Consider the following 13699-nt stretch of genomic DNA (forward strand, 5'->3'; position numbering starts at 1 on the left):
GATATGTAGGGCTACAGCTGGGGGTTTCGTGCGTCATGGGTGGAAAAAACCTCAGGACACCAGGTTATCACTAAGAGGATGGGGTCTGCTCAACCAGGGTGGACATAGGCACGCTCCCACTTAGGATAATAGGGGTCTCAGAACAGTGGGGTTTCTCTTGAAAGGGCGGAAGGGGGAGCGGCATTGATCGGTAAACCGCTGGCAGCGTGGTGGAAGCAGCACAAAAAGTAGACCCAGAGTAAAGAGTAACCTAGGTAGAAGAGCTGCTCAGACAGTATCCTTGGGATGCCTCATGGCAGTGACACTGGGAGCAGGTGATAGCACACAATGACAGGTAGAGTGGCCAGCAAGGGTCCAGGAAAGCAGAACAGCACTTGCAGACTGGGCTGGGTCTGACGACATCCCACGAGGTTGGTAGCAAGAAAGCCTAGAACCTGCAGAACCTGAGACACCTGCAAGAGGGATCATTGCGCAGGGGCAGTAGTGTCAGACAGAAATAGAAGGAAAATCAGTGGAAAATATTCAGAGTGATATGTAATAAACAAAAGATGGGTCATGAATGACCAGCTAGAAAGTTGGAAGATGTATGATCCATGTTTTTTGTAATAAAACTGCGGCCTTAATACACCATAAACTGTTGTCCCCTTGAATGCTTGGCGGGAAGGGGACGATGTAGGGTATGGCCAAGACGGACAGGGGGAACTCGTTTGGCTTCATAGTCCTGCACTATCAATGTCTAAAGCCTCACATAACTGGATGCACAGTGTTTTGAAGTACTGCCTTAGAAAATGGACAGTTCCATATTCTCAAACCAGCTAACAGACAATTAACTTGTGGAAGCAACTCAGAGGTAGTCTGTGAGTCAGCTGTAGGAGACCCTAATAATAAAGCTGTTTTCTTCAAAGTGCAGATAACAATGGCACTGATTGTAATTAGAGTGCTTAGGTTTTTATTCCATATCATGAAAAAAATTGATAGATAAATCAATGGATAATGATGAGTGCTAAAGGATATAAGTGATTCTATGCCATAAACTTCAACAATTAGCTATGATTATTTTATTGCTACACAATTTGAAGACTTCATGAGCACGGTTGTTTCTAATTCAAATGGATGAAAATATTACTGCTAGACAATGTGCCACATAATTTGCCTTTTTTGCTGCATGGTTTAGATAACCATGTGGCCTAAACTGGTCCTTCATTGCTGTGTATTCATAACGGCTCTTACAATGGTAAACTTTGAAGAGTGCTTTGGAGCCTATCAATGTGATGATGAAATCCATATTTCATAGGCAACCATTAAATATAGGAGGAACATTAGAGCTATGTGGAAGATAAGAAAGGTTTGTAGGAGAAAAACCATGGGAGGAAAACTAGGAGAATGAAAAAAAAAGGAAGAAAAAGAGGAGAAGAAAGACTTCAACAATGCATTGGAAGGGACCAGGAACCTAATTGGAACAAGAAACACTAGGACCACCAAGGAGACTAACACCAGGACCACTAGGAGGATCCAAAGGCCTGGAAGGATGAGGACTATCAGGCAGAAGATGAACACTAAGAGTTAGGGAAGCAGAGGTGGAGGAGGGCTAGCTGGAGGACAATGAAGGTTTGGAGGAGAAAGAAATGATACTAAAAGGAGTAGGAACAGCAGGTTCACAGGAAGAGTACAGTCACCAGAAAAAGCACCACCACGCGGACCAAAAGCAGAGTCAAGAAAAGAGGTTAAGGACCTGGAGACGCAATAGGAGATGGCCAGGGAAAACCAGAACAAGAAAGGCAACAAGGAAAAAGGGGTGAAGGAGAGGCCAGAACCAGGAGTACCATTAGGCAGTAAAACATTAGGACACAGGTACATGTATAGAAACACCCCTTTTTATAAAGGCTGTGTCTCCTATAAGCAGTTCTTAGTTAAGCTGTAAAGAACACCCCCTCAAAGGCCGCCCCCTTTTTCAACCTGTGTGAAGCTCTGGCGCATTAAGAGATGCCCCTACGGTTTTATGTTATTGCCCTTTAGATTGGGTCAGGGCCATGTTCACAATTGAGGCCACACTGCGAGATTCAGGTCTATGGCCACCAAAGAATTTGCTGGTAGCTGATGCACTCTGCGTACCCGAGGGGGTGGTGATGCTCCCTTTTTGTAGCCTCACGGCACCAACCCTGTCGTCACAAGAGCACAGCTAACAGGGTCCTGTGTATGTGCCCTCATTTCAAAAGGTCCTACCACTGATGTCTTTTGGAAGGAACAGGGAGGGGCCTGAGATGTGAGCTGTAGGGTCGGGCGGCCCGCATGCTCTTCCCCTCAGCCTGCTCACTACTATAGCCATAACACCTTTAATTAGAGGTATTCTGACACGCTAATTATCAAACCCACGTCATTGAATTTAAATGGCCACTGAATCAAGCCAAGGAGGAAGTAAATGAATGAATGGCACAAGTTGCAGTAGGATATTATTCGATTCGTTTTTTTGTTGTAGAGGCCTTATTGTTAAGCATTTTTCCATGGATCCTACCTGGAAACACTAAATTCAAGAAAAACGTTCACTTTTTTGTTACGGCTGTACTTGATCTCAACTAATAACAATATATGAGTGATGCGCGTGTTACAAATTCCGATCAAGCCTGGGCTTACATTTTTACAATTTCGTAAATGGTTCAAAGAACATGACTTAGACAATTAGAGTTGGATTTCGTAGTAAAATAAGAATGTCTATTATTCATTAAACACACTGACTCTGTTAGTTCAAATAAAAAGAAAGGACGTGGCCCAATCACCTGGCCTTAAAGTGTAACGTGAGATTTCCGCTCGAAGTCCTCGCCCATGGGTGTAAAGGTTTACTCACTACATAAAACGACCAGCCACGCGCCAGTGTGCAACGGGTCATCATGAGCTCCTCGGAAGATCTGCAGTATCCCCGGCTCCTACTTGAATACAGAGATGGCTTTCTTGTCTCTAAGGTAGGAAACTCTGCAGAAGTAAATCTAACATAGCTATTTACTTTAGAAATGATTTCTAACCAATACTTTGAGAAAGGAGAAATATTGCCAATGGGAAATTTCTTTTAGGATTGGCAAATGTAGATTATAAAGCAAAAGGAACAAGGGTAGCCTTCCCCCCTCTCCTCCCAGTTTCTGAAAAACACAATTTCTCCACCCTGGGTTTGCCCCCAGTCCGATAGGCCAACCCACGTTCTCTCAGTCTCCCTATTTTCCCAAGAGATTGTTTGTTTTCTCCTGAGTCTGCTGACTGTTTACCCAAACCGAATCCTTCTATAATAGAGACACGTTTTTCTATATCACAAAAGTTTCGGTTTTGATCTTGTTATTTTGTCATGAGAAACCTGTTTTATGACAAACTAATAAAGACTGTAACATTGAAGGTTTTTCCGCAGAGTGATTTCAGGCTTAGGGTCGTAAGGTCAAGTTTGCTAACGCTGGCAGAGAAACAGTTGAAACCTTGGGGCATATGTACAAAGAAATGTAGGAGCGCGGAGCTGCGCCAAATTTGGAAGCGCCCCAACATTTCCAAAACTCAGGCAGGCGGCATATTTATAACAATAGGGCTCATCTCTGTGTTTTTCCTAGCACTGGAGCCAACATTAGCTGCCTAGTGCCAACGCTGGCACACTTGCACCATAGTGCAAGGGTGCTTGCGTTGCAGGATATGATTGTTTATGTGCAGAAAGGTGTCCCTTCCTGCACATAAACAATCACTGAAGGCCTTAGGCATTAAGCCACAAAATGTGGCTTAACGCTGCTTTGTAAATATGAAGAAGGGCATATCGCAACCAGAACTTCCAGTCAGTCAGTACACTAGAAAATTACTAAAAATGACATTCTGGTGGCGATATCCCCTTGTAAATAAGCCCCAGAATATATAAGTGAATTGAATGTGTACTGCGTGTGCCTGTATACCTTTAAAAGTGAGCACAAACTCCAAACTTTGGATGAACACCACGGGGCATAAGGTATTATAGTAAGTGTGAACGTATCGTTTCCATAGACCAACACCCTAAAAGTGCACAGTTGCAATTCCATGTTACCGCTTTATATTCAGTACTACTGCAGGACTCCGGGGAGCATGTTTACAAGGGCATATCAACACAAGAACATCACTTTTAGCGACGTTCTGGTGGCAATATACCCATCTCCATATTTAGAAAGTGGCGTCAAGCCCCTTTTTGTGGCTTATTGCCGCCTTGTAAATAAGACCCCTTTACAAGCATCACTTAGCATGAAAGGGGCATGCAATAGGTGTTTGTTGGCGTTCCACTGCAACACCAATTGCTTTTTGACGCTGCACTAGATGTACAAGGACGTGTAAATCTGTGGCAGTGCCAAAAATTGACGTCATGCAAGAGCAGGTGTTAGAATGGCCCACAAGCAGGGCCGGACTGACTACCGGACGTTTTGGAATTCTGCCGAGCAGGGGGCTGATTTCACTGCGGTGGGGGCTGATTTAGTTCATGGAGACCTGCGTGTACTTCGAAATAATTAAAGCAAAACAAATTTCGTTCAGTACACGCAGGTCCCCATCAACGAAATCAGCCCCCAGCTCAGCAGCATTCCAAAACGCCCGGTAGTCAGTCCGGCCCTGCCCACAAGAACTGCTTTTATGTCTCCTCGCAGCACACATAGAAAGAGCAAAAAGCCATTAATGATTGTTTAAGTTCAGGAAGGCGTCCCTCACTGCACATAAAAAGTCATTAAATGATGACGATTTGCTACTTCTATGTGTGATGCATTCTGCAGTACGCTTAGAATTAACAAATCGCCATTATGGATTGTTTATGTGCAGGAAGGGACACCTTCCTGCACATAAACAATCATTCCCTGCAACTCAGGCACCCTTGCACTATGGTGCAAGGGTGCCTGTGTTGGGACTAGCCAGCTACTTTTAGTGCCAATGGTAGGGAAAATACAGGAGTGCGCTGTATTGTTATAAATGCGGCACATCCCTGCGTTTTGGAAATGTCAGAGCTCAGCGCTGCCATTTTTTGGCGCAGCTCCGCCCTCCAACATTTCTTTGTACATATGTCCCCAGAAGTCAATGCCAGTGCAGTTCTAAAATGTAGCCATATGTCAAGGTCATTAGGAAGCTAGTTAGTTGAGCATTTGAAGGTATCTCCAGGAAACAGACTTTTGTGAAGTCCCATCCTTTCTATGGCAATCCTGTTGATCTCATTGTTTGCTTCAGTTCGCACATCTGGTCTTTGATTATTTTCTGCTTTTTGTTCTATTTCATTTGTTTCTGGCCCCCTTCCTCTGGGGTTCCTCAGCTTGTCACTATTGTTCAATAGTCAGCGACATTCAAGTCATCACAGCAGACTGTAGAGTCCAAACTGACTCCGCAAGGAAAGAACTGCTTCACAGTATCTTGAGGGCACTTTGGGTCAGAATTGGCGATTTCAACAGAATATGTTGTTTTGTAAATGGCGGTGTGCTACCTCTCAAGTGATCCAAAATGCACCACGGCTATAAATCACACCCTAACCACACTCCTAATTGAGCATTGCACATTTGCAACATTTGTATTTTTTTGTGTTCTGTTTGAATTTTTCACAATCCCTATGACTTCAGTGATATAATAATAATGGCAGCACCCCCCCTGTGATTTTCTTTGCACCATTATTGGCTGTCTTGGTGGAGAATGAACATTTTTTGGGAAAGTAGAAAGAGTGCTGGCAGGCTAAAAACAAAGTGGGCAGACTCAAAGGAGAATTGGCAGATTAAGAGAAAGCAGGCAGGAAGAGGATAAAGTAGTTAGACCGAGGGAGGATAGACAAACTAGTGCCATAGCAGGAAGCCTCAGGACAAATGGGTAGACTGGGGGAGTGGCAGGTGGTGGGAAAGAGGACAGACTTGGTGGAGAATGGACAAACCGGATAAAAACTGTTAGAATGGCACACTTTGGAAAGAGTTTAGGGCAATGGGAAATTGGTAGATCTTGGGGAGAATCAGCAAAGTGGTATTAAAGAAGGCAGACTTAGGGAAAGGCTAATAAAACAATGTTGTAAATTATGCTTGTGGTTAGTCTCCTCCATAAAGCCTCTAACTGTTAAAAAATAGCTGAAAGGTAGGAATGTGAGAAGGAGAACAAAGAACGTGAAGTTCTGAGGTGTAGAACCATGGAGAGGAGGAAAAGAACCACAGAGAGTAATGCCAGGCAAAGGCGGCATACCAGGAAGACAAGGAGGAAGAAAATAATGGACCATGATTGCCAAGACGTATACCTCCAGGAGGACAGCATCACCAGTAAGACTATGACGACCATCAAAAGTAGGATTAGGAAGTCCAGGAGTACCAGGAACACAATGAACACCAGGAGAACATAGATAAAAAAGGACCAGGAGGACCTGCAGGAGTGGGAAAACGAGGAGAAAAACGTTTTTGACTTCTAAAATGGGATTAGTAGATCAGAAAAAGCATTTTAACTGACACAAACACCAAATTGGAGCACTTGGGACCATTAAAATATTTAGTACAGCTGGCCCCGGGTAGTTTTCTGTAAATAATTGAATGGACAGTGCCAATGGTTGTCTTTTCAAAAGAGTGATCAGCTGAAAAAAATGCTGAAACCATATTTTTTAAGTGAATAATTAACCTTGGTGTTTTTTTGTACTCGTCCCTTTCTGTTCTACCGATGCAGTATGCAGATAGTATTTTTGTGAAGCTCCAAATCAACACATTGTCTATTATTTCATGAATGCAAAACAAAGGGCACAGTCCTTTTCTGTCAAGTTGTAATTTGCAGAGTGTGGATAACAATGCACCAGGAACACAGGGTCATTCACTGGAGCAGCTGAGTAGTCATCCCGTTATTTTCCACATATGCATCTGACCTGTATGAATGTTGATTTAGCCCTTAGAACCCTGGGTAAACAGGGGCAGATGCTACAGTCATTCTTGTCTGCACAGGGTAGAAGTAGGAGCTGGCAGACTGCTTTTTCCTCATAGGCCTCCCAATCTCCATCCTAAAAGGAACAACCTTGCATGTCTGTGGAGTCAAATGACTACTACTTTCCTTTTTTAAAGCTGCAAGAAGTCCAGCAATCCAAATCTGCATCTTAAAACAAGTATCCATTATTTGTCTACCAGTCACTTGGTGATAACTCACTCACTAATTCCAGACAGACTTGCCTCTATTGGGCATGTCCAGATTGGCTTTGGGCATATTTAACTGACCTTTGATTGCTTTTACAGTTCTCTGGTGTGACTCTTTCTATTATAGGTAGGCGCTTTACTGGTCACACTGATTTTGACATATTTCAGTGGGCTTTTATTACTCATGTTCATGGTAGTTAGTATGACTGTTTGGGCCTTGGGGGCTCTGCCTCCTATTATCACTTGTTATTTGCATTATTGATTCATTACTTCCAAGCAGCTTTGTCATTATTGAGCATGCTTAATTTCTGTTTGTTTCCCCAGCACTTGGTGTGATGGGTTGACCCTTCGTTGGATCCACTGAAATCAAATGAGTAGATACCTCTTCCATTCACTTTACTCAAGAATATGAGTGACTACACAATCATAGTAACATGATACGAGCAACAACTTCCCCATTAGGTCACATAGAATTCACTTACTTCTTGCATCCGAGGTCTAGCACTTTATAGATACCCCAATGCAATAGAAGCGCTACTCTAGGCTTCACACATGAAAATAAAACACTTCCACCCAGACAAGCCACACAAGAAACTCAAACTGTTTCATCGAATGACACCACAGAGTATCATGATAACTGCCTGAAAAAGTGCTACTGGGATTTTTCAGAGCTATGAAGGACTACATGCATTTCAATACAATTTAAAACCAGCATGATCACTGCTTCATCACTCTTGCCCTAGCTCTGCTATTGGAGGTTAACACAGATACAGAAAACACATCTGAACTCTTGCACCCCATCCAAAAGAAGCAATCTAATGTTTTCTTATTAAGAGCCAGAAGTGTTAATATCAGGAATCTAGTAATGTGTGTTGTTAAAGAATGTAAACTTGTGCCGGTGACTTTAAAGTAGTAACTGTTTCTTCCTAGTACAATGATATATTAATTGCAAATAGCATGCAAATGCACAAATTATTTGCCATCCAATGATGCTCTGATAACTTGTGTGACGATGCAGCAATACTCTAGGACTCCAGGTGAAAGTGCAATGCAATTCTAGCCCTCTGCGTGAAGACACAGTAGTACTAAGACGTGAGCTTAAGCAGAATGTCAACAGCCCACATCAATGCACACTGTGCTCTAGCAGCACCTGCAAATGTACAATGTACTCAATTTGCCAATTTGCCGACAAAACAATGCTCAAGCAGCTCACGTGGAGCAACAATAGTAATCTAACAGCCCTAGTAAAGTTACATCACTAATGAAGTCGTCTGAGGACACAATTATACACTAGAACATGTGAATATATACTAGTAGTCAGTCAGCTCAAGTGAGGGCACAACTGTACTCTAGCAGCCCTCGTAAAGGCATAATAACATTCAAGCTTGAAGTAGGTTAGACAGAGGTGTATGAGATCAGATGACTTCCTCCTCCTTTTCTGGAATTAACATTTATTCATTCACCTTTTAAGTCACTTAAAATTTTGAAAGTTACATTTATGTCAGAGAAAGGGAAGGTCAGGTGTTCAGGAGAAAAGTGTGTATCAGTATATTAGACCTGTCACCCTTAGAGTGACATTCCTCCAAACCTTTTGCCTTCTTCCTTTTCTGGCATTAAGACTCTGCATACTTTCACACTGCTGACCAGTGCTAAAGTGCATGTGCTCATTCCCAAAACAACTTAACATTGGCTTATCCCCAGTTGGTATATTTCATTTTCTTTTAAGTCCCTAGCATTGTGGTACAACATGTACCAAGGGCCTGAAAATTAATCAGTACTATTCGGCTAGATGCACTGGTTGGTCCACCCACTTAAGTAGCCCCTTTAAACGTATCTCAGGGCTGCCATATCAGCCTGCGTGTGCAGTTTAAACTGCCATTTCGACCTGGCAAAATAAACCTTTAGGCATGCTCAAACCTTTCTTTTTAATACATAAAAGTCACAGCTAGGGTAGGTCCTAGACAGCCCACAGGGCAGGGTGCAGTGTATTTTAAAACTAGGGCTTGTAAGTTTAAGTTTTACAAGACCTTGTAGTGAAAAAATCTTCCATTAGTCTTTCACTACTGCAAGGCATACCTCTACCGTAAGATAACATTGGAAATACCTAATTAAATGTAATAAGACGTCATTTCCAGATGGGAACAAGTAACCAGTTAATGTTTGGTGTCTTTGGAATTGTAAAGAAAAATCCCCTCTTACGTTTAAGTCAAATTTCAAAATTTAATTTTCCTGCCTTAGCCATTTGGTGCTTGTATCCTGTCTCTGGGTCACATGACTGGGTGCAGCTGACAGTTGTGCTTTGTGTATTCCTCCTAGACAGCCACACACAATAGAGAGCTTAGGTGTGTATGGATAGGCCATCACTGGCAAGATGGGAGGACGGAGCTGGGCACAGCCCTACTTCCACTTGAATAGGCTCTGTCCTGCCTCCGCACACAGGGTGGCATACCCCCTGTAGATAGTTTGAAGCCAGGACAGGGAAGTCAGATTGCCTGCATACATCAACAGGAAACCTATTAAAGCTTCTGCCACCTTCCAGAGGGAGTACACCAGGTATAGATACTGGAAGTCAGATACCACTTCTTCTGTACACTTTAACACCTGTGGATACTCTGCCAGGAAGGACTGCTGTCCTGCTGAAAGGACTGCCACTCTGCTGAACTGCTGCTCTGAAGGAACTGCTGCCCTGTTGTGCTGACCTGCTGCCTTTTGTCTGGGTGAGAAGGACTGCACCTGCATCTGTTGAACCTAGGACCCCAAAGTTACTATCCTCAGGGATAGAAGGTCCAAAATCCTTTAACCCAGCACCTGGATTCTTCCATTGGTGAGTCCAACCCTGACAAGTGGTGTCACCTCAGCAGTGGACCCTTGGAAGTAGGCCTGATGGGCTCTGCCAGCCCATCTGTGGAGCCAGATGAACCAATGTCTCTCCTCCATTGCATTGTGGATTGGCACAGAAATTGTGCATATCCTTTACTGTTCGATGCATCACCTTTGGAATCCATGCATCGCCTCTGCTATGAGGGTTCTTCCGATGCAAAGGACTCCGCATTGACTCTGCAGTTGAACCGCAACCACCACCTGTGCAAAGCTTTCCTGACACAGATCAGTGCATGTTTTGTTGATGGCAGCCTTGACGAAGATGCAGGCTCCTGCACCGCAAGCTCACAGCTCCTCAGATCTGACACATCGTCTCAACTGCACAAGCATCCTCAAAGCCAAACCTCACATTGAAAGCCCTTGTCAAGATATTTCTCAACAAGGATGCAGGACCTTGCATCACAGCTCCAAATCACCTCAGAACTGACACTTCCCTTTTGTTGCGCGATGCATTCTGGACAAGGACCCTTGCAACACTCAGCAAATCAGGTTCCTAGGTACTCTTGTTATGTGGGCCTAACTGGGTCCAAGTAGTCTGCCTGTGCTCCATAGCAGTTGGTCTGAACTTATGAGAGGAGTGGTGGCCACTGCACTTGGTGCGCTTGTCGATTTGCTGGCCATCTCAGGGCGGCCAAACCGGCATGCTTACTGAGCTGTCTCCAACCCAGTTGCATTGCTGGGATGGAGACAATGAAGCACAGGCTCCCAGTCTCCCTGGGAGCACAAATTCCTAGTGCTGAGGCCAATCCTGAGGCTGCTTTCAAGCATGAGAGCAGCATCAGGATTGCCCACACCGGACACTGGGAGCCGATGCTGCAGTGAGGACATGGAGCAGAGAAGCATCGGGCAGCAGGTAGGTTCTCTTTATCCTATTTTGCTTTAAATGTTCTAACTGTGGTCCGTCCCCCTCTCCAAATCGTCAGCCACCAATACTGGATATTAGATGATAGGGAGAAGGGTCATCAGTGGGATTTTTTAAACCGGAATTAGTGCCATAGATTTTTGCAAGCATTGTGGGTAAATGTTTGTTAAGAGGGACTGATTTGAAATCAAAGTTAAGCAGAGAACAACTTTTGAGGGAAAAGATAAACGCTAATAGTTTGAGGTATAAAAGTGGGCCGATGGTCAACATAGTGGATTAACTGATTTGAAAATGCTGATGAGACCTAAAAGCTAATTACAATGTACGTATGAGGAAGCAGTGGAATGCAGATGGTAAGGTTAAAAGATGATGGATGAGAGTGAGAAAGTAAAGAAATGAGGTTTCTATGAAAGCAGTAGTCATGGCAGAAAAAATATTATTCATTGTCTATGCCTGAACATCTGGAGTGGGATGGATTGAATTACTAATAGTATGTGAAAGGCATTGGGGATAAGGCAACAGTGATGATATGATATGGTTATCTTGCTCTCTTGAGATACAAAGAGATTTTTATGGCAAGTGTATAGATGTAATGATTTTCGGGGGCCTTATGCTTACACCGTTTGTGTAGGATTGCCATCATCTTAACATTTAGTGGTCACTACAAGTGTGACCCAGGTTTGTAGACGTAGAGTAGCTGGAGAGAACGTACACTGAGGATAGTTGTTATCAACAGCCTGTTGAAAAGTCTTTTTAAATAAAGTTGTCAAGATCCCCTAAGTTATTGCGGTCATTCTCTGTAGATTCCTGATCCCCAAAAGGAAGCTAAAATCTTTTCAGAAAAAAATGAAAAACTGTCTAGAGCCTGTCATATCTAACCCTACGCTCGCGTAGTTTGCATAGATTGTGCTACTTCGCGCTAGGCAAATTGCATGTAGCACAGTGCAAAAATGCATAGCTTAGCGTAGTTGGCATTTTTTGCTAGCTCGCGGTCCTCAACATCAAGTTGGCGACCGCGAGCGAGCAAAATGACACCCCGTGAGACTTTTTCCTCGTTCGCGATCAGCAACATCAAGTTGGCGATCGCGAGCGTGGAAAATAAACCTCCCGGTGAGATTCTCAACGCGGGGAGGTCAGGTTTCTCATTGTGAGTGGTCGCGTATGCTCGCGACCGCTCGCGATGAGAAACTACCAGTCCGCGTTGAGAAAGCTGCCGCTCGAGTAAAAATCTACTCGAGCATCAGAACATGACAGCTTGCACTGTGCGAGATGCTGTTTTCAATGATTGCACAGTGCGGACAAGCATCCAGCACTGTGCAATCATCCCGAACAGCGCACTACGCAGTTCACGTAGCGCTATGCGTATCTCGCATAGTGCGAAGTGCACTCCGCGTAGCTATGCGTAGCGCTACTATGCAAACTACACCCAGGGTTAGTCATATCCCCCACTGAGTTATGCTTGTGTTGGGATGGGGCAGAAAATCTATCATATGCTTGTGATTTTACAGAGCCCTTACATGAACCCCCAAAACCAGTACACCCACATGTACCAGTACTTTAGCAAAATGTAATATTTATTAAGTGATATTACTTATTTAGCTTTTCAACAGCTAAATAAAATATTTTATGCTGATATATTTATAGAGCCTTGCATACGATTATGCCATTAGTCCTGAAGTTGAAATCTTTCTAGCAACTGATTCACCAACATGCATCACCTCAATTATCGGTATTTTTTATACCTTAATCATAAATGCACCCAAATATGTACACACAGTAACTATTTGCGTGACTATATGACCTTTCCTAACAAATGTGTTTATTTGTTTGTAAAATGATGCATATTGATGTAAGGTTTTATGACAAAAAATGTGTGTATGTATATATATATATATATATATATATATATATATGATCGCTCACTCCTTCCTCCTTCCAGAAACAAGGCAAGCACTCGTAGGGGGATTATTCTTTTCAAATTTATTCAATTCTCCGCTCTTAAAACATGACGCGTTTCGGCTGACGCCTTAGTCTTATGTTTTTAAGTTTCGCGCCACAACACGGCTCACCTTTAAAATTACGGTATAGGTCACATGATGCATTTTACAATTAGCATGGAAATGAAAGACAGACCATTGAACTCGTATGTCTTAACGCCATATTGGAGTATGCAATTCCTCAATTAGCCCGATATACGGGACAAACCTCACTAGGTAATTCACAGAGCGAGGCCAAAATGTATATATACATTCTTAATGGGTAAGAGGTTATGTTAAACCTCATTCTCATCTCAGTAATGATCATGCCGTGTATCGGCTGAGATCTGAGTTCAATGCTTTTATCCTGCCGTGTATCGGCTTACATTTCGCATTTCCGGTCTGAGGTGCAGTCGGAGCTAATATATATATATATATATATATATATATATCACCTTAATACTCTTCTACCATATTTCCTTCCATCTGGATACTGGATGCTGGAGACAAAGAGCACGGACCACAGAATCCTTTTGAAATACCGCTTAGTTTATTTTGCAAAGATTACACCACAGGAGCGGCAGCCATTACGCGTTTCGTCCCTCCCTGGGGACTTGATCACATATATATATATCCAACATCTGAGTTGGGACCCAACTGGTTCCAACACGGGCCCGCTACCTTGCGGTGGGCTTTCTCTCGCAGCTGGGCTCCAGCCGCTAAATATCCCACATCTGAGTTTAGCCCCAATGAGAGAAACCACAGTTGCGTGTTCATCTTTGCATTTTAATGAGGAAAGCTTCGATACAGACAAGGGGTAGTGACAGTCCATACAAAAGTTCACAGCCATGCCATATACGTTTCGGGAACCCCCGTTC

At 43.4% G+C, this 13699-nt stretch overlaps 1 protein-coding gene across 2 annotated transcripts in view; it reads left to right on the plus strand.

The window, feature by feature from the left end:
- Positions 1–2849: 2849 nt before the first annotated feature.
- The window catches only part of LOC146802565 (acetylserotonin O-methyltransferase-like), a 689077-nt gene continuing 678227 nt past the window's right edge, over positions 2850–13699 (plus strand). The window contains exon 1 of one of the 2 annotated variants that reach the window (XM_085622124.1): positions 2850–2957. In XM_085622124.1, the coding sequence (XP_085478250.1) occupies positions 2886–2957 (72 nt within the window). In that variant the 5' untranslated portion in view covers positions 2850–2885. The remainder of the gene's footprint in view (positions 2958–13699) is intronic. The other variant, XM_085622125.1, reaches the window with a different exon arrangement.

The sequence above is a fragment of the Triturus cristatus genome, chromosome 8 (genome assembly GCF_964204655.1).
Source record: "Triturus cristatus chromosome 8, aTriCri1.1, whole genome shotgun sequence".
In the NCBI taxonomy this organism is placed as follows: domain Eukaryota; kingdom Metazoa; phylum Chordata; class Amphibia; order Caudata; family Salamandridae; genus Triturus; species Triturus cristatus.